The sequence below is a fragment of the Ranitomeya imitator genome, chromosome 2, assembly GCF_032444005.1.
Source record: "Ranitomeya imitator isolate aRanImi1 chromosome 2, aRanImi1.pri, whole genome shotgun sequence".
NCBI lineage: Eukaryota > Metazoa > Chordata > Amphibia > Anura > Dendrobatidae > Ranitomeya > Ranitomeya imitator.
Genome location: NC_091283.1, coordinates 167,994,244 through 168,017,771, shown reverse-complemented (window position 1 = coordinate 168,017,771; position 23,528 = coordinate 167,994,244). Strand labels below are relative to the sequence as shown.

The window sequence follows — 23,528 nt, the reverse complement described above, 5'->3', positions numbered from 1 at the left end:
GCGCTAAAAGCTCTCATTTTTCATATTTCTAGTGCAGTAATGCAGTTCAAATTTCGTGTTTTCAAGTTTACATGTTTTAGCGCTGCAGTGTGCTGCCTTATTTACCTAACAAATTACTAATACTGACCTACAACGCCATCCATAACCTGTCTTCTCCATATATCTCTGAACTAATCTCCCGATATCTTCCCTCACGTAATCTCCGGTCCTCCCAAGACCTCCTTCTGTCCTCCACACTTATTCTCTCCTCACCCAACCGCCTCTAATACTTCTCCCGAATATCTTCCATCCTCTGGAATTCTTTGCCCCAACACGTCCCACTATCAACCACATTCGGATCCTTCAGACGGAATCTGAAAACCCATCTCTTCAGGAAAGCCTACAGCCTGCACTGACCCCGCTGCCTCCTCACCACTACTGAAGCTACCGCCTCACCAACACCGGAGCTTCTGCAACCCTCAACCTACTGTCTCCTTCCCCATAATCCTGTAGAACGTAAGCCCGCAAAGCAGGGTCCTCGCCCCTTTGTATCAGTCTGTCATTGTTAGTTTGCTTACTGTAAGTGATATCTGTAATTTGTATGTGACCCCTTCTCATGTACAGCACCATAGAATCAATGGTGCTATATAAATAAATAATTATTATTATTATTGACAAAAGGCAATGCGAAAGCTGACAGTTGGTTGTTGCCTGGCTGGTTATGAAAAATACAGAAGAACCCCACGTCATATATTGTTTATTTTATTATTTATAGTGCAGGTGACAGCTGATGAATACTCTCATCAGCCGCCGCCTGTTCGCACTATTAACTGCTGATGACAGCTCGCAACTTTGTCCCCTGCTAGAACTGATCGCAGCTCGAGCAGGGAAAAATGAGAACGGTCATCAGCTCCCGGTGCCAAGAAACAGCGCACACAGCAACGCTGCTTCCCTGGCGGCAGTACGTGTCACACTGATGACACCCGGATGTCATCCGTATGCACGTGTGAGGGACGTTTTGCGACCGTGCTGCTGGTAAAAAATGGACGTGTTTATTAACAATAATAAACAAATATGGTGGGCTGCACTGCTACCAATGGGAGAATCCCGTCAACAGACGGTGATTACCGCACAGTGAACGCCGCAGAAACAATGGCGGTGTCGCATTCCTTCACCGTTTCATCCCACTAGGATTTGTTCCGGTTTTCCAACACGTTACACGGATACAAAAAATGGTGGCGCTCAATGCTACAACTCAACCGGCAAATAACAAGTTCTCCTAAGGAAAAAAAGTACTGACAGCAAGCAGAGATGTTGTATATGTCATTGCCTGCCATGGAGCTGATGATTGTAGTGTTATTATCACTGAGGCGTCGTGCAATGCACCAGTCACTGACCACACAGGATCTCCCACAAGTCACTTACTGGACTCCTCACTATTCGGCGGCTCAATGACCCCCACTACCAGGCAGCGACCCCCATATAACAGAACCAGAACCGTGGGATTACCTCACATTTATTGTGCTATAGGCACATTAAAGGGAACCTGTCACCCCGTTTTTTGAGATTGAGCTATAAATACTGTTAAATAGGGCCTGCGCTGTGTGTTCCTATAGTGTATGTAGTGTACCCCGATTCCCCACCTATGCTGAGATATAACTTACCAAAGTCGCCGTTTTCGCCTGTCAATCAGGCTGGTCAGGTCGGGAGGGCGTGGTGACATCGCTGGTTCTTCCTCAGCTTTACGTTGGTGGCGTAGTGGCGTAGTGGCGAAGACACAGCGCGCGATCTGCGCTGTAATCCCTTGCATCGGTGGGGGCGGCCATCTTCCTGGGGCCGCGCGTGCGCAGATCGAGTGCTCTGCTGCACGGGGCTTCAGGAAAATGGCCGCGGGATGCCGCGCGTGCGCATTAGAGATCGCGGCGGCCATTTTCCCAAAGCCGAGATGCAAACTCGGCTTTGGGAAAATGGCCGCCGCGATCTCTAATGCGCACGCGCGGCATCCCGCGGCCATTTTCCTGAAGCCCCGTGCAGCAGAGCACTCGATCTGCGCACGCGCGGCCCCAGGAAGATGGCCGCCCCCACCGATGCAAGGGATTACAGCGCAGATCGCGCGCTGTGTCTTCACCACTACGCCACTACGCCACCAACGTAAAGCTGAGGAAGAACCAGCGATGTCACCACGCCCTCCCGACCTGACCAGCCTGATTGACAGGCGAAAACGGCGACTTTGGTAAGTTATATCTCAGCATAGGTGGGGAATCGGGGTACACTACATACACTATAGGAACACACAGCGCAGGCCCTATTTAACAGTATTTATAGCTCAATCTCAAAAAACGGGGAGACAGGTTCCCTTTAAGACATACAAATGTCTTCGTTGTCGGCCATGATATCGTAGACCGCAAACTTAAAACTCACCACGGTAAAATGGCCGCCGAGGAGCGGACCTGCAGCAGCTCTTCCTCTTGTGCTGCAATCTCACCACACTCGCCCACTGCTTCTCAATCGGGAGAAATGGCGCGCAATTTCAGGTTCCGCCCTAGTCAGCGACGTCGGTTTGCTCCCAGCCAATCGCCGCCTCACCATGCTGCCCGCGCCGGGTCTGTCTAGCCAATCAGAATAAAGACTGCATTCCACAGTCCTCTCTCTGTCCCGCGCAACATGGCGGAGAATTTAAACGTTGTGCGTGGTGAGTGACCCGATTACAGAGTATGAGGGTGATAATCACGGGATGAATGAGCTGCAGGAGGAGCGGCTGGGCGGTGACAGCTGCCGGAGGTTGTGTGTGGTGGGTCGGGGTGACAGGAGTGAGGGCAGGGGCTGCACAGGATCATAAGTCTATTGGACTGAGGGGACGAATGCGCTTCAGGGTTTCAGTTATTCTCTCTACTGCCTGGATACTGTCACCTTCACCATGCAATGCCACATAGTCACCGATCCTGTATTCTACCCCGGAGCTGCACTCACTATTCTGCTGGTGCAGTCACTGTGTACATATATTACATTACTGATCCTGAGTTACATCCTGTATTATACCCCAGAGCTGCACTCACTACTCTGCTGGTGCAGTCACTGTGTAGATACATTACATTACTGATCCTGAGTTACATCCTGTATTATACTCCAGAGCTGCACTCACTATTCTGCTGGTGCAGTCACTGTGTCCATACATTACATTACTGATCCTGAGTTACCTCCTGTATTATACTCCAGAGCTGCACTCACTATTCTGCTGGTGCCATACATTACTGATCCTGTACTGATCCTGAGTTACAGCCTGTATTATACTACAGAGCTGCACTCACTATTCTGCTGGTACAGTCACTGTGTACATACATTACTGATCCTGAGTTACATCCTGTATTATACTCCAGAGCTGCACTCACTATTCTGCTGGTGCAGTCACTGTGTACATACATTACATTACTGATCCGGAGTTACATCCTGTATTATAATCCAGAGCTGCACTTACTATTCTGCTGGTGCAGTCACTGTGTCCATACATTACATTACTGATCCTGAGTTACATCCTGTATTATAATCCAGAGCTGCACTCACTATTCTGCTGGTGCAGTCACTGTGTGCATACATTACATTACTGATCCTGAGTTACAGCCTGTATTATACCCCAGAGCTGCACTCACTATTCTGCTGGTGCAGTCACTGTGTACATACATTACATTACTGATCCTGAGTTACAGCCTGTATTATACTCCAGAGCTGCACTCACTATTCTGCTGGTGCAGTCACTGTGTCCATACATTACATTACTGATCCTGAGTTACATCCTGTATTATAATCCAGAGCTGCACTCACTATTCTGCTGGTGCAGTCACTGTGTGCATACATTACATTACTGATCCTGAGTTACAGCCTGTATTATACCCCAGAGCTGCACTCACTATTCTGCTGGTGCAGTCACTGTGTACATACATTACTGATCCTGAGTTACAGCCTGTATTATACTCCAGAGCTGCACTCACTATTCTGCTGGTACAGTCACTGTGTACATACATTACATTACTGATCCTGTACTGATCCTGAGTTACATCCTGTATTATACTCCAGAGCTGCACTCACTATTCTGCTGGTGCAGTCACTGTGTACATACATTTCTGATCCTGAGTTACAGCCTGTATTATACTCCAGAGCAGCACTCACTATTCTGCTGGTGCAGTCACTGTGTACATACATTTCTGATCCTGTACTGATCCTGAGTTACAGCCTGTATTATACTCCAGAGCTGCACTCACTATTCTGCTGGTACAGTCACTGTGTACATACATTACTGATCCTGAGTTACATCCTGTATTATACCCCAGAGCTGCACTCACTATTCTGCTGGTACAGTCACTGTGTACATACATTACTGATCCTGAGTTACATCCTGTATTATACTCCAGAGCTGCACTCACTATTCTGCTGGTGCAGTCACTGTGTCCATACATTACATTACTGATCCTGTACTGATCCTGAGTTACAGCCTGTATTATACTCCAGAGCTGCACTCACTATTCTGCTGGTACAGTCACTGTGTACATACATTACTGATCCTGAGTTACATCCTGTATTATACTCCAGAGCTGCACTCACTATTCTGCTGGTGCAGTCACTGTGTACATACATTACATTACTGATCCTGAGTTACATCCTGTATTATACTCCAGAGCTGCACTCACTATTCTGCTGGTGCAGTCACTGTGTACATACATTACATTACTGATCCTGAGTTAGATCCTGTATTATACTCCAGAGCTGCACTCACTATTCTGCTGGTGCAGTCACTGTGTACATACATTAAATTACTGATCCTGTACTGATCCTGAGTTAGATCCTGTATTATACTCCAGAGCTGCACTCACTATTCTGCTGGTGCAGTCACTGTGTACATACATTGCATTACTGATCCTGAGCTACATCCTGTATTATACTCCAGAGCTGCACTCACTATTCTGCTGGTGCAGTCACTGTGTACATACATTACATTACTGATCCTGAGTTACATCCTGTATTATACCCCAGAGCTGCACACACTATTCTGCTGGTGCAGTCACTGTGTACATACATTACTGATCCTGAATTACATCCTGTATTATACTCCAGAGCTGCACTCACTATTCTGCTGGTGCAGTCACTGTGTACATACATTGCATTACTGATCCTGAGCTACATCCTGTATTATACCCCAGAGCTGCACTCTGTATTCTGCTGGTGCAATCACTGTGTACATACATTACAGTACTGATCCTGAGTTACATCCTGTATTATACCCCAGAGCTGCACTCACTATTCTGCTGGTGCAGTCACTGTGTACATAAATTACTTTACTGATCCTGAACTGATCCTGAGTTACATCCTGTATTATACCCCAGAGCTGCACTCACTATTCTGCTGGTGCAGTCACTGTGTACATACATTGCATTACTGATCCTGAGCTACATCCTGTATTATACTCCAGAGGTGCACTCACTATTCTGCTGGAGCAGTCACTGTGTACATACATTACTGATCCTGAGTTACATCCTGTATTATACTCCAGAGCTGCCCTCACTATTCTGCTGGTGCAGTCACTGTGTACATACATTACTGATCCTGCGTTACATCGTGTATTATACTCCAGAGCTGCATTCACTATTCTGCTGGAGCAGTCACTGTGTACATACATTACTGATCCTGAGTTACATCCTGTATTATACTCCAGAGCTGCCCTCACTATTCTGCTGGTGCAGTCACTGTGTACATACATTACTGATCCTGCGTTACATCCTGTATTATACTCCAGAGCTGCCCTCACTATTCTGCTGGTGCAGTCACTGTGTACATACATTACTGATCCTGAGTTACATCCTGTATTATACCCCAGAGCTGCACTCACTATTCTGCTTGTGCCATACGTTACATTACTGATCCTGAGTTACATCCTGTATTATACTACAGAGCTGCACTCACTATTCTGCTGGTGCAGTCACTGTGTACACACATTACTGATCCTGCGTTATATCCTGTATTATACCCCAGAGCTGCACTCACTATTCTGCTGGTGCCGTCACTGTGTCCATGCATTACATTACTGATCCTTAGTTAAATCCTGTATTATACTCCAGAGCTGCACTCACTATTCTGCTGGTGCAGTCACTGTGTACATACATTACTGATCCTGAATTACATCCTGTATTATACCCCAGAGCTGCACTCACTATTCTGCTGGTGCAGTCACTGTGTACATACATTACATTACTGATCCTGAGTTACATCCTGTATTATACTCCAGAGTTACACTCACTATTCTGCTGGTGCAGTCACTGTGTACAAACATTACATTACTGATCCTGAGTTACATCCTGTATTATACTCCAGAGCTGCACTCACTATTCTGCTGGTGCAGTCACTGTGTCCATACATTACATTACTGATCCTTTACAGCCTGTATTATACTCCAGAGCTGCACTCACTATTCTGCTGGTGCAGTCTCTGTGTACATACATTACTGATCCTGCGTTACATCCTGTATTATACTCCAGAGCTGCACTCACTATTCTGCTGGTGCAGTCACTGTGTCCATACATTACATTACTGATCCTGAGTTACAGCCTGTATTATACTCCAGAGCTGCACTCACTATTCTGCTGGTGCAGTCACTGTGTACATACATTACATTACTGATCCTGAGTTAGATCCTGTATTATACTCCAGAGCTGCACTCACTATTCTGCTGGTGCAGTCACTGTGTACATACATTACATTACTGATCCTGTACTGATCCTGAGTTAGATCCTGTATTATACTCCAGAGCTGCACTCACTATTCTGCTGGTGCAGTCACTGTGTACATACATTGCATTACTGATCCTGAGTTACATCCTGTATTATACTCCAGAGCTGCACTCACTATTCTGCTGGAGCAGTCACTGTGTACATACATTACATTACTGATCCTGAGTTACATCCTGTATTATACCCCAGAGCTGTACTCACTATTCTGCTGGTGCAGTCACTGTGTACATACATTACTGATTCTGAATTACATCCTGTATTATACTCCAGAGCTGCACTCACTATTCTGCTGGTGCAGTCACTGTGTACATACATTGCATTACTGATCCTGAGCTACATCCTGTATTATACCCCAGAGCTGCACTCTGTATTCTGCTGGTGCAATCACTGTGTACATACATTACAGTACTGATCCTGAGTTACATCCTGTATTATACCCCAGAGCTGCACTCACTATTCTGCTGGTGCAGTCACTGTGTACATAAATTACATTACTGATCCTGAACTGATCCTGAGTTACATCCTGTATTATACCCCAGAGCTGCACTCACTATTCTGCTGGTGCAGTCACTGTGTACATACATTACATTACTGATCCTGTACTGATCCTGAGTTAGATCCTGTATTATACTCCAGAGCTGCACTCACTATTCTGCTGGTGCAGTCACTGTGTACATACATTACATTACTGATCCTGAGCTACATCCTGTATTATACTCCAGAGCTGCACTCACTATTCTGCTGGAGCAGTCACTGTGTACATACATTACTGATCCTAAGTTACATCCTGTATTATACTCCAGAGCTGCCCTCACTATTCTGCTGGTGCAGTCACTGTGTACATACAATACTGATCCTGCGTTACATCCTGTATTATACTCCAGAGCTGCATTCACTATTCTGCTGGAGCAGTCACTGTGTACATACATTACTGATCCTGAGTTACATCCTGTATTATACTCCAGAGCTGCCCTCACTATTCTGCTGGTGCAGTCACTGTGTACATACATTACTGATCCTGAGTTACATCCTGTATTATACCCCAGAGCTGCACTCACTATTCTGCTTGTGCCATACGTTACATTACTGATCCTGAGTTACATCCTGTATTATACTACAGAGCTGCACTCACTATTCTGCTGGTGCAGTCACTGTGTACATACATTACTGATCCTGCGTTATATCCTCTATTATTTTAAATAGATTTTTATTGAAAGCGAATATGAACAATACAATTTATGCATTTTCCAGTATATTACAAAATTTTTACATTTTCCAAACCCCCAACAATCCCAACAAAACCCAAACCTCCCCCTCCCCTGACAGCTCATACCCAGTTATACTTTGTTACCAGTATTGATGGCTCTTTGAGCCATTTGAATCACTTATGTCCGCTTGTTCTTTAGCACTCTCTTCCTTTCAGAGGCCCTCATCCTCCCATTTCCCATACCTACTATCCCAGCTCGAGCCACGGAGACCACATTTTATCAAACGTTTCTATTTTCCCACGTCTTTTGTATACCCCCTTTTCCAAATTGAGACCATGTTTAACATATTTCAGGAATTCACCCCTTGTAGGCGGCTCATCCTTGATCCAGTTCCTTGCTATTACCTTCCTTGCCATATATAATAGCCTAGCTATTGCTATCTTCCAGGTGTTATCCACTCTAATTTCCTCTACATGTCCCAGTATACACACTATCGGATCTCTCGGCACTCTGCATTTATACGCCCCTTCCACACGGCTCATTACCACCAACCAGAAAGCAACCAGTCTTGGACATGTCCACATCATGTGGTATATTCCTGCATTCTCAGTCTTACATCTCGGGCATTCAGAGTCCGCACGCAACCCCGCTCTGTGCAACACTTCCGGTGATTTATAGACTCTGTGCAAGATGTACAGCTGCGATAGTCTATACGGCTCACTTAGTGACACTCGTGGAACCCACTCCAACACCGACTCCCAGGTTTCATCCTCCATTGGGCCTAAATCTCTTTCCCATTTCGCTCTCGCTTTTAGAGGGAAGTCTAGTAAATATGCATGTAGAAGGTCCTTATAAAGGGTGGTAATGACTCCCCTTGTGGACCCTTCCCCACATACGTATTCCAGAACTATGTCCTCCTGGATCTCAATACCACCGCCCTTGTTTTGCGCTTTAAAGGCATGTTTCATCTGAGCATATTGATACTCCCCAGTCGGTCTCAATCCAAACTCCCCCTGCAGCTGCGAAAAGGACTTTAATCCTTGTTGTTGAATTATCTGAGCCACCAAGTGGATTCCTTTGGCCTGCCACTCCGCCAGCACTCCAAGAGCCGCAAACTCAACCAAATTATTATTAAGCCATATCGGTGTAAATTTAGTCAGCCCCGTAACCCCCCGAATATGTCGCAGTCTGGTCCATAATTTATGTATCAAAACATAGTTGGGTATAATTTCCCCAATACTCCCAAGGAGCCATCCTCCAGACACTGCGCCACCGGTCTTCGGTTTGTCACCCTCTCCATCAAGTGTTGTACCGCACTGGTAGACGCTCCCCGCGCCCAGCCCTTCAAATGCTGGCTCTGGGCTGCAAGAAAATATAACTCAGGATTGGGTAAAGCCAATCCTCCATCTTCCTTGGGTCGCTGAAGCGTCTCCAGGCGAATACGTGGGTACCGCCTCCCCCATATCAGGCTTCTAAAAAGAGCATTAATCTGCCGGAATTTCCCACGTGGAATCCAAACTGGCGCATTATGTAGGACGTAAAGTAATTTGGGCATCAGAACCATTTTAATGAGATTAACCCTACCCACCACCGATAGGTGTAATTTATTCCACGCATCCACTTTTGCTTTAAGGGCGCCCATGAGAGGAGTCAAATTCCTATACAAAAACTCTGTAACTGGCATCGAGATCCATATTCCCAGGTATTTGAAAAGGGATGCCACCTTAAGCCGCCCCTCTCCCAATGGCTCACTTCTGCTCTCCTCCACCCCATCCACCTCGAAGAGGACCGATTTATCCCAATTTATCCTCAATCCCGACAAGGCTCCAAATTTCCCAATGATCTCGATAGCCCCATTCAAGGCTTCATCCGGGTCCGCCAGGAACAGTAAGATGTCATCTGCATATAACGCGATCTTCTCCTCAACACTCCCATATCTGAACCCAGGAACCTCATCCGATTGTCGGATCTTAGCGGCCAGTGGCTCCACAGCTAAGGCAAACAGAAGGGGCGACAGTGGGCAACCCTGCCTCGTACCTCTGGCCAACTTTATAGGCTGAGAAAGTTCCCCATTCACTCTAATTCTAGCTGTTGGTAGTGAATATAACAGTTGAGTCCATGCCACAAATTGCGGACCAATACCCATACACTTCAACACCCGCCAGAGATATCCCCACTCCACACTGTCAAACGCCTTATGGGCATCCAAGGATGCAATAACCCTTCGGCCACAGTTGTCAGACTTCAGCTGTAGGTTCATATGCAGCCTCCGCAGATTAACCGCTGTAGACCTGTCAGGCATAAAACCAGACTGATCCGGATGTACAAGGCTAGCAATGACGCTGGACAAACGGGTAGCTAACACCTTGGCCAAGAGTTTGACATCGATGGTTAACAGAGAGATTGGTCGATATGACTCAGGCTTCCCCAGATCCTTATCCTCCTTCGGAATAACCACTATAATAGCCTCCCTCATAGATGCTGGGAGATACCCTTGGCATCCAGCCTCCTCCAGTACTAACTTTAATCTGGGAATCAGCACTTCCTCCAAACTTTTATAGATTTCGGCTGGTAACCCATCAACCCCAGGTGCCTTCCCATTAGCCATAGACTTCAGCGCCCGACTCAGTTCCTCCTCGGTGATAGGGGCATCGAGGCTCACCCCATCCTCCTCACTCAATTTCGGAAGACCCAGACACTCAAGGAAAGTCTCCGTATCTCCGGCTGACTCATTGACCCTGGAGGAATATAAGTCCGCGTAAAAGTCCGCAAAGACCTTTATAATTTCAGGTGTTTCAGATACCCTGCTCCCCCCATCTGAAACCAACGAATGTACATACGAGGTACCACGCTGAGCCGCGGCTACCACCGATAGCATGTGTCCCACTGTTTCTCCCTCCTGAAAATAAGCCACCCTCTGAAACTCCCGCTTCCTTTCAGCTTTTCCCAGCAGAATCTTTTCCATACAATTTTGCGCTGTTCTCAACCTTTTCTCTGCCTCAGAAGTCCCCAGCACTACCATCTCGTCTTCTGCGGCTTTCAGCTCCTCCATCGCCACTCTCTCCGCCTCACTTGTCCTCCTCTTACACCTACTAATGTCTCTAAATAGTAACCCTCTCAGGTACGCTTTCATTGCATCCCAAACAGTTAGAGCATCTGTACTCCCATCATTTAAAGCAAAGAATTCCGTCACCTCCTTCCCTATACCGTCCAAATCAATACTCTGTAACCAGTTAGGATGGATCTTCCATTCTCTCCCACTTGCGGTCCGTGTCCCCAACAACCTAACCTCCACCTCAATTGGACTGTGATCCGAAAGGGCCCTCGGCAGATAACGCACCTCTCCCACCATTGTGTCCAACAGGCGGTTACCCAGCGCCATATCAATTCTGGATAGCGTAGCATGAGCCGGCGAGTAGCACGAGTACCCTCTCTCCCCAACATGTCTAATTCTCCATAGATCAATCATGCCTATTTCACGCACATAGGTACCAAATGTTGTAGTGTGCCCCTCCGACCTGTTCTGGGTGTTCTTATTTTTATCCCAAAAGTCATCACAGATATTGTTCAAATCCCCAATAATTAAGAGTGGTAGTGGTTCCCATCGTTGCACCCTCTCCAACACCTCCCTGATCTTCTTACTTGAATATGGAGGTGGAATATACATTGCCGCCACACACAATCTCACTCCATACAATATACATTGTATCACCACATACTGACCCTCAGCATCCACGCATACTTTCACCTCTTCATACTGCACTCCCACCGGCACCAACACTGACACACCTCTTGAGTACGTCGAAAAGGTAGAATGATACCCTTTCTGTATCCAACGTCTATTCAGTACGTCCACTTTCTCCTGTATCAAGTGCGTCTCTAGCAAGCATATCATAGAAGCCCGCTGATCCTTCGCATACTGCAAGCTCGCAGCTCTCCTAGACTTATCCGCCAGACCTCTCACATTCCAACTCAAAATCTTAAAGCGGTCCCCTATTATGTGACTCATCATCCTTAGTTATGTCTTTACTCCCCGTTCTGAGCTGTCTAACTTCCCTCCCCACCCTTACCCCTACCCCCCCTCCCCCACACCCCCCAATACTATACATTCTGCCTCTTATCAAGAGTGGGGCACCATCACCCATTGCGAACACTCTTGTTAACGTAACCTTCTCCTTCCGCCTCCCGCTACCGTTTATTACAGAATTCGGCGCAATTCTTAGAAGAACAATATAATTCAACCTGTATTAAATTACAACTGCAAGAAACTAAATAAACTTTTAGTACGCTGCACACCCTTCCTCCCTCGTACTTCTCCGCCGCATCAGCACACCCAGTACATTCCCTGAATAATACCCAGCTCCACCCTCCAACCTTCACATTTCAATTACCAGTGTACTGTCAGTCCATCTCTTTTTCCCCTTTTTGAAAGAATTAAAATACCTCCCGACTAACCCACCCACATTTTCAATCTCCTTTTCCTTTAAGCTTTTTAGCATTAAGATCTATCCACTGGGTAGCGTCCTCCGGCGTCTGGAAAAAATGAATCTTATCCAGCGCTACCACTCTCAGTCGTGCCGGAAACATCATGGAGTATTGCACTCCCAGTTCTCTCAGCCGTCTCTTGATACCCGTGAACATCATCCGTTGTTTCTGTACCAGGGCGGAATAGTCAGGGTAAATAGCAACTCTTTGACCTCCAATTGTCAGATCCGTCATGTCTCTAGCTTTCCTCAGGATAATGTCTCTGTCTCTGTAGTTTAGGATTTTGGCAAGCATGGTACGGGGATTTGCTCCAGGGACAGGTGGTTTCGGTGGGACCCTGTGGGCTCTTTCTACCGCAAATACTTTTGTCAGTGCTGCATCACCAAAGGTCTCAAGGAGCCAGCTTTCAATATACTCCGTGGGATTCCTCCCCTCAATTTTTTCAGGGACACCCACTATACGAATGTTATTTCTTCTGGACCTGTTCTCCAGATCCTCATTTTTTGCAGCCAGCTCCGATATTGCCTGAGTAAACTTCCTCTCCGCTTTCTGCAGCTGCACTATATGGTCTTCTGCCGTGCTCACTCTTTCCTCCACAGCCCCCACACGTTTGTCAATCTTCTGCAGGGCTGCATTTATCTGGGCTGTATCCCCCTTGACCTCCTGTATCTGCTGGGTCAGGGATTGTTTGCAGGATGATACCAGTGCAAAGACATCTCTAAGGGTGGGCTCTGCTCCTGACTCCTTATCTTCAGATCCCCCTACTACCACCGCCATGTCACCATCCCTGCTCCCCTGTTGTACCTCCTGCTCCTCTGCTGGGCTTTCCTCCTCTCCTTCTGTGTCTGCTCCGGCATCCTCCTCTGCTTTTCCTGTGTTCCCTGCGGCCTCCACTCTAGCAAACTGCTGGAGCTTTGCCGCCGCCGACATTCTCTTCTGGCATGCCGCGTTGTCCTTCTCCGCCTTCTCTCTGGCGTCGGCGCCATCTTGGCTGATCCCAGCCTCGCCGGCTCCTGCATCTCTTTGCCTCCTCCTGGTCATATTTGTTGACCTCGAGGCCGCCTCTATTCACCGCCGCACTCCCGGGACTTTCCTGCAGCCGGTAAGCGCCTTGAATCGCCGCTCAGCTGCGGCTTATAAGGATAAATTGAGCGTTAGCAGCGGGAGCGCTCTGTCACACGTCCGCTCACATGGACGTTCAGGCCACGCCCCCTATATCCTCTATTATACCCCAGAGCTGCACTCACTATTCTGCTGGTGCCGTCACTGTGTCCATGCATTACATTACTGATCCTGAGTTAAATCCTGTATTATACTCCGGAGCTGCACTCACTATTCTGCTGGTGCAGTCACTGTGTACATACATTACTGATCCTGAATTACATCCTGTATTATACCCCAGAGCTGCACTCACTATTCTGCTGGTGCAGTCACTGTGTACATACATTACATTACTGATCCTGAGTTACATCCTGTATTATACTCCAGAGCTGCACTCACTATTCTGCTGGTGCAGTCACTGTGTACAAACATTAAATTACTGATCCTGAGTTACATCCTGTATTATACTCCAGAGCTGCACTCACTATTCTGCTGGTGCAGTCACTGTGTCCATACATTACATTACTGATCCTGTACTGATCCTGCGTTACAGCCTGTATTATACTCCAGAGCTGCACTCACTATTCTGCTGGTGCAGTCACTGTGTACATACATTACATTACTGATCCTGAGTTACATCCTGTATTATACTCCAGAGCTGCACTTACTATTCTGCTGGTGCAGTCACTGTACATACATTACATTACTGATCCTGACCTACATCCTGTATTATACCCCGGAGCTGCACTCTCTATTCTGCTGGTGCAATCACTGTGTACATACATTACATTACTGATCCTGAGTTACATCCTGTATTATACTCCAGAGCTGCACTCACTATTCTGCTGGTGCAGTCTCTGTGTACATACATTACTGATCCTGCGTTACATCCTGTATTATACTCCAGAGCTGCACTCACTATTCTGCTAGTGCAGTCACTGTGTCCATACATTACATTACTGATCCTGAGTTACAGCCTGTATTATACTCCAGAGCTGCACTCACTATTCTGCTGGTGCAGTCACTGTGTACATACATTACATTACTGATCCTGTACTGATACTGAGTTAGATCCTGTATTATACTCCAGAGCTGCACTCACTATTCTGCTGGTGCAGTCACTGTGTACATACATTACATTACTGATCCTGAGTTAGATCCTGTATTATACTCCAGAGCTGCACTCACTATTCTGCTGGTGCAGTCACTGTGTACATACATTGCATTACTGATCCTGAGCTACATCCTGTATTATACTCCAGAGCTGCACTCACTATTCTGCTGGAGCAGTCACTGTGTACATACATTACATTACTGATCCTGAGTTACATCCTGTATTATACCCCAGAGCTGCACTCACTATTCTGCTGGTGCAGTCACTGTGTACATACATTACATTACTGATCCTGAGTTACATCCTGTATTATACTTCAGAGCTGCACACACTATTCTGCTGGTGCAGTCACTGTGTACATACATTACTGATCCTGAATTACATCCTGTATTATACCCCAGAACTGCACTCACTATTGTGCTGGTGCAGTCACTGTGTACATATATTGCATTACTGATCCTGAGCTACATCCTGTATTATACTCCAGAGCTGCACTCACTATTCTGCTGGTGCAGTCACTGTGTACATACATTATATTACTGATCCTGAGCTACATCATGTATTATACCCCAGAGCTGCACTCTGTATTCTGCTGGTGCAATCACTGTGTACATAAATTACATTACTGATCCTGAACTGATCCTGAGTTACATCCTGTATTATACCCCAGAGCTGCACTCACTATTCTGCTGGTGCAGTCACTGTGTACATACATTACATTACTGATCCTGTACTGATCCTGAGTTAGATCCTGTATTATACTCCAGAGCTGCACTCACTATTCTGCTGGTGCAGTCACTGTGTACATACATTGCATTACTGATCCTGAGCTACATCCTGTATTATACTCCAGAGCTGCACTCACTATTCTGCTGGAGCAGTCACTGTGTACATACATTACTGATCCTGAGTTACTTCCTGTATTATACTCCAGAGTTGCACTCACTATTCTGCTGGTGCAGTCACTGTGTACAAACATTACATTACTGATCCTGAGTTACATCCTGTATTATACCCCAGAGCTGCACTCACTATTCTGCTGGTGCAGTCACTGTGTACAAACATTACATTACTGATCCTGAGTTACATCCTGTATTATACCCCAGAGCTGCACTCACTATTCTGCTGGTGCCGTCACTGTGTCCATACATTACATTACTGATCCTGAGTTACATCCTGTATTATGCTCCAGAGCTGCACTCACTATTCTGCTGGTGCAGTCACTTTGTCCATACATTACATTACTGATCCTGTATTGATCCTGCGTTACAGCCTGTATTATACCCCAGAGCTGCACTCACTATTCTGCTGGTGCAGTCACTGTGTACAAAAATTACATTACTGATCCTGAACTGATCCTGAGTTACATCCTGTATTATACTCCAGAGCTGCACTCACTATTCTGCTGGTGCAGTCACTGTGTACAAACATTACAATACTGATCCGGAGTTACATCCTGTATTATACCGCAGAGCTGCACTCACTATTCTGCTGGTGCCATACATTACATTACTGATCCTGTACTGATCCTGAGTTACATCCTGTATTATACTACAGAGCTGCACTCACTATTCTGCTGGTGCAGTCACTGTGTACATACATTACTGATTTTGCTTTATATCCTGTATTATACCCCAGAGCTGCACTCACTATTCTGCTGGTGCAGTCACTGTGTCGATACATTACATTACTGATCCTGCGTTACAGCCTGTATTATACTCCAGAGCTGCCCTCACTATTCTGCTGGTGCAGTCACTGTGTACATACATTGCATTACTGATCCTGAGCTACATCCTGTATTATACTCCAGAGCTGCACTCTCTATTCTGCTGTTGCAATCACTGTGTACATACATTACATTACTGATCCTGTACTGATCCTGACCTACATCCTGTATTATACCCCGGAGCTGCACTCTCTATTCTGCTGGTGCAATCACTGTGTACATACATTACATTACTGATCCTGAGTTACATCCTGTATTATGCTCCAGAGCTGCACTCACTATTCTGCTGGTGCAGTCACTTTGTCCATACATTACATTACTGATCCTGTACTGATCCTGCGTTACAGCCTGTATTATACTCCAGAGCTGCCCTCACTATTCTGCTGGTGCAGTCACTGTGTACATACATTGCATTACTGATCCTGAGCTACATCCTGTATTATACTCCAGAGCTGCACTCTCTATTCTGCTGTTGCAATCACTGTGTACATACATTACATTACTGATCCTGTACTGATCCTGACCTACATCCTGTATTATACCCCGGAGCTGCACTCTCTATTCTGCTGGTGCAATCACTGTGTACATACATTACATTACTGATCCTGAGTTACATCCTGTATTATGCTCCAGAGCTGCACTCACTATTCTGCTGGTGCAGTCACTTTGTCCATACATTACATTACTGATCCTGTATTGATCCTGCGTTACAGCCTGTATTATACTCCAGAGCTGCACTCACTATTCTGCTGGTGCAGTTAGTGTGTACATACATTACATTACTGATCCTGAGTTACATCCTGTATTATACCCCAGAGCTGCACTCACTATTCTGCTGGTGGGGTCACTGTGTACATACATTACATTACTGATCCTGAGTTACATCCTGTATTATACCCCAGAGCTGCACTCACTATTCTGCTGGTGCAGTCACTGTGTACAAACATTACATTACTGATCCTGAGTTACATCCTGTATTATACCCCAGAGCTGCACTCACTATTCTGCTGGTGCCGTCACTGTGTCCATACATTACATTACTGATCCTGAGTTACATCCTGTATTATGCTCCAGAGCTGCACTCACTATTCTGCTGGTGCAGTCACTTTGTCCATACATTACATTACTGATCCTGTATTGATCCTGCGTTACAGCCTGTATTATACCCCAGAGCTGCACTCACTATTCTGCTGGTGCAGTCACTGTGTACAAAAATTACATTACTGATCCTGAACTGATCCTGAGTTACATCCTGTATTATACTCCAGAGCTGCACTCACTATTCTGCTGGTGCAGTCACTGTGTACAAACATTACAATACTGATCCGGAGTTACATCCTGTATTATACCGCAGAGCTGCACTCACTATTCTGCTGGTGCCATACATTACATTACTGATCCTGTACTGATCCTGAGTTACATCCTGTATTATACTACAGAGCTGCACTCACTATTCTGCTGGTGCAGTCACTGTGTACATACATTACTGATTTTGCTTTATATCCTGTATTATACCCCAGAGCTGCACTCACTATTCTGCTGGTGCAGTCACTGTGTCGATACATTACATTACTGATCCTGCGTTACAGCCTGTATTATACTCCAGAGCTGCCCTCACTATTCTGCTGGTGCAGTCACTGTGTACATACATTGCATTACTGATCCTGAGCTACATCCTGTATTATACTCCAGAGCTGCACTCTCTATTCTGCTGTTGCAATCACTGTGTACATACATTACATTACTGATCCTGTACTGATCCTGACCTACATCCTGTATTATACCCCGGAGCTGCACTCTCTATTCTGCTGGTGCAATCACTGTGTACATACATTACATTACTGATCCTGAGTTACATCCTGTATTATGCTCCAGAGCTGCACTCACTATTCTGCTGGTGCAGTCACTTTGTCCATACATTACATTACTGATCCTGTACTGATCCTGCGTTACAGCCTGTATTATACTCCAGAGCTGCCCTCACTATTCTGCTGGTGCAGTCACTGTGTACATACATTGCATTACTGATCCTGAGCTACATCCTGTATTATACTCCAGAGCTGCACTCTCTATTCTGCTGTTGCAATCACTGTGTACATACATTACATTACTGATCCTGTACTGATCCTGACCTACATCCTGTATTATACCCCGGAGCTGCACTCTCTATTCTGCTGGTGCAATCACTGTGTACATACATTACATTACTGATCCTGAGTTACATCCTGTATTATGCTCCAGAGCTGCACTCACTATTCTGCTGGTGCAGTCACTTTGTCCATACATTACATTACTGATCCTGTATTGATCCTGCGTTACAGCCTGTATTATACTCCAGAGCTGCACTCACTATTCTGCTGGTGCAGTTAGTGTGTACATACATTACATTACTGATCCTGAGTTACATCCTGTATTATACCCCAGAGCTGCACTCACTATTCTGCTGGTGGGGTCACTGTGTACATACATTACATTACTGATCCTGAGTTACATCCTGTATTATACCCCAGAGCTGCACTTACTATTCTGCTGGTGCAGTCACTGTACATACATTACATTACTGATCCTGACCTACATCCTGTATTATACCCCGGAGCTGCACTCTCTATTCTGCTGGTGCAATCACTGTGTACATACATTACATTACTGATCCTGAGTTACATCCTGTATTATACCCCGGAGCTGCACTCACTATTCTGCTGGTGCAGTCACTGTGTCCATACATTACTGATCCTGTACTGATCCTGAGTTACAGCCTGTATTATACTCCAGAGCTACACTCACTATTCTGCTGGTGCAGTCACTGTGTACATACATTACATTACTGATCCTGAGTTACATCCTGTATTATACCCCAGAGCTGCACTCACTATTCTTCTGGTGCCATACATTACTGATCCTGTACTGATCCTTAGTTACATCCTGTATTATACCCCAGAGCTGCACTCACTATTCTGCTGGTGGGGTCAATGTGTACATACATTACATTACTGATCCTGAGTTACATCCTGTATTATACTCCAGAGCTGCACTCACTATTCTGCTGGTGCAATCACTGTGTACATACATTACATTACTGATCCTGTACTGATCCTGAGTTACATCCTGTATTTAACTCCAGAGCTGCACTCACTATTCTGCTGGTGCAGTCACTGTGTACATACATTACATTACTGATCCTGTACTGATCCTGAGCTACATCATGTATTATACCCCAGAGCTGCACTCACTATTCTGCTGGTGCAGTCACTGTGTACATACATTACTGATACGGAGTTATATCCTGTATTATACCCCAGAGCTGCACTCACTATTCTGCTGGTGCAGTCACTGTGTACATACATTACATTACTGATCCTGAGCTACATCCTGTATTATACCCCAGAGCTGCTCTCTCTATTCTGCTGGTGCAGTCACTGTGTACATACATTACATTACTGATCCTGTACTGATCCTGAGTTACATCCTGTATTTTACTCCAGAGCTGCACTCACTATTCTGCTGGTGCAGTCACTGTGTACATACATTGCATTACTGATCCTGAGCTACATCCTGTATTATACTCCAGAGCTGCACTCACTATTCTGCTGGTGCAGTCACTGTGTACATACATTACATTACTGATCCTGTACTGATCCTGAGCTACATCATGTATTATACTACAGAGCTGCACTCACTATTCTGCTGGTGCAGTCACTGTGTACATACATTACTGATCCTGCATTATATCCTGTATTATACCCCAGAGCTGCACTCACTATTCTACTGGTGGGGTCACTGTGTACATACATTACATTACTGATCCTGAGTTACATCCTGGATTATACTCCAGAACTGCACTCACTATTCTGCTGGTGCAGTCACTGTGTCCATACATTACATTACTGATCCTGTACAGATCCTGAGTTACAGCCTGTATTATACTCCAGAGCTGCACTCACTATTCTGCTGGTGGGGTCACTGTGTACATACATTACATTACTGATCCTGAGTTACATCCTGGATTATACTCCAGAGCTGCACTCACTATTCTGCTGGTGCAGTCACTGTGTACATAGATTGCATTACTGATCCTGAGCTACATCCTGTATTATACTCCAGAGCTGCACACTAATGTGCTGGTGCAGTCACTGTGTACATACATTACATTACTGATCCTGTACTGATCCTGAGTTACATCCTGTATTATACTCCAGAGCTGCACTCTGTATTCTGCTGGTGCAATCACTGTGTACATACATTACATTACTTATCCTGTACTGATCCTGAGTTACATCCTGTATTATACTCCAGAGCTGCACTCACTATTCTGCTGGTGCAGTCACTGTGTACATACATTACATTACTGATCCTGAGTTACATCCTGTATTATACCCCAGAGCTGCACTCACTATTCTGCTGGTGCAGTCAGTGTACAAACATTACATTACTGATCCGGAGTTACATCCTGTATTATACCCCAGAGCTGCACTCACTATTCTGCTGGTGCCATACATTACATTACTGATCCTGTACTGATCCTGAGTTACATCCTGTATTATACTACAGAGCTGCACTCACTATTCTGCTGGTGCAGTCACTGTGTACATACATTACTGATTTTGCGTTATATCCTGTATTATACCCCAGAGCTGCACTCACTATTCTGCTGGTGCAGTCACTGTGTCCATACATTACATTACTGATCCTGTACTGATCCTGAGTTACATCCTGTATTATACTACAGAGCTGCACTCACTATTCTGCTGGTGCAGTCACTGTGTACATACATTACTGATTTTGCGTTATATCCTGTATTATACCCCAGAGCTGCACTCACTATTCTGCTGGTGCAGTCAGTGTGTACATACGTTACATTACTGATCCTGAGTTACATCCTGTATTATACTACAGAGCTGCACTCACTATTCTGCTGGTGCAGTCACTGTGTACATACATTACTGATTTTGCGTTATATCCTGTATTATACCCCAGAGCTGCACTCACTATTCTGCTGGTGGGGTCACTGTGTACATACATTGCATTAATGATCCTGAGCTACATCCTGTATTATACTCCAGAGCTGCACTTACTATTCTGCTGGTGCAGTCACTGTACATACATTACATTACTGATCCTGTACTGATCCTGACCTACATCCTGTATTATACCCCGGAGCTGCACTCTCTATTCTGCTGGTGCAATCACTGTGTACATACATTACATTATTGATCCTGAGTTACATCCTGTATTATTTGATTTAAATAGATTTTTATTAACAATATAAAGAAGAACATCAGAATGCCATTTACATTACAATATGTTACATACACATTTTCTTATTTTAATAAACCCCAACATTACCCCAACAGCCCCCCTCCCCCATAAGACAGCTCATTCTCAATCTGCACTACTCTGAGGCCATCTCTGCCTCGAGTTACATCCTGTATTATACCCTGGAGCTGCACTCACTATTCTGCTGGTGCAGTCACTGTGTCCATACATTACTGATCCTGTACTGATCCTGAGTTACAGCCTGTATTATACTCCAGAGCTACACTCACTATTCTGCTGGTGCAGTCACTGTGTACATACATTACATTACTGATCCTGAGTTACATCCTGTATTATACCCCAGAGCTGCACTCACTATTCTGCTGGTGGGGTCACTGTGTACATACATTACATTACTGATCCTGTACTGATCCTGAGCTACATCATGTATTATACCCCAGAGCTGCACTCACTATTCTGCTGGTGCAGTCACTGTGTACATACATTGCATTACTGATCCTGAGCTACATCCTGTATTATACTCCAGAGCTGCACTCACTATTCTGCTGGTGCAGTCACTGTGTACATACATTACTGATACTGAGTTACATCCTGTATTATACCCCAGAGCTGCACTCACTATTCTGCTGGTGCAGTCAGTGTACATACATTACTGATACTGAGTTACATCCTGTATTATACCCCAGAGCTGCACTCATATTCTGCTGGTGCCGTCACTGTGTCCATGCATTACATTACTGATCCTGAGTTACATCCTGTATTATACTCCAGAACTGCACTCACTATTCTGCTGGTGCAGTCACTGTGTCCATACATTACATTACTGATCCTGTACAGATCCTGAGTTACAGCCTGTATTATACTCCAGAGGTGCACTCACTATTCTGCTGGTGGGGTCACTGTGTACATACATTACTGATCCTGAGTTACATCCTGGATTATACTCCAGAGGTGCACTCACTATTCTGCTGGTGCAGTCACTGTGTACATACATTACTGATCCTGAACTGATCCTGAGTTAGATCCTGTATTATACTCCAGAGCTGCACTCACTATTCTGCTGGTGCAGTCACTGTGTACATAGATTGCATTACTGATCCTGAGCTACATCCTGTATTATACTCCAGAGCTGCACACTATTGTGCTGGTGCAGTCACTGCGTACATACATTACATTACTGAGCCTGAGCTACATCATGTATTATACCCCAGAGCTGCACTCTGTATTCTGCTGGTGCAATCACTGTGTACATACATTACATTACTGATCCTGTACTGATCCTGAGTTACATCCTGTACTATACTCCAGAGCTGCACTCACTATTCTGCTGGTGCAGTCACTGTGTACATACATTACATTACTGATCCGGAGTTACATCCTGTATTATACCCCAGAGCTGCACTCACTATTCTGCTGGTGCAGTCACTGTGTACAAACATTACTGATCCGGAGTTACATCCTGTATTATACCCCAGAGCTGCACTCACTATTCTGCTGGTGCCATACATTACATTACTGATCCTGTACTGATCCTGAGTTACATCCTGTATTATACTACAGAGCTGCACTCACTATTCTGCTGGTGCAGTCACTGTGTACATACATTACTGATTTTGCGTTATATCCCGTATTATACCCCAGAGCTGCACTCACTATTCTGCTGGTGCAGTCACTGTGTCCATACATTACATTACTGATCCTGTACTGATCCTGCGTTACAGCCTGTATTATACTCCAGAGCTGCACTCACTATTCTGCTGGTGCAGTCAGTGTGTACATACATTACATTACTGATCCTGAATTACATCCTGTATTATACCCCAGAGCTGCGCTCACTATTCTGCTGGTGGGGTCACTGTGTACAT

At 45.4% G+C, this 23,528-nt stretch overlaps 1 protein-coding gene across 1 annotated transcript in view; it reads left to right on the top strand.

The window, feature by feature from the left end:
• The first annotated feature begins 2,593 nt into the window (after positions 1-2,593).
• Positions 2,594-23,528, top strand: part of SUV39H1 (SUV39H1 histone lysine methyltransferase) — a 32,219-nt gene continuing 11,284 nt past the window's right edge. The window contains exon 1 of the mRNA XM_069747871.1: positions 2,594-2,671. Coding sequence (XP_069603972.1) covers positions 2,644-2,671 — 28 coding nt within the window. The 5' untranslated portion in view covers positions 2,594-2,643. The remainder of the gene's footprint in view (positions 2,672-23,528) is intronic.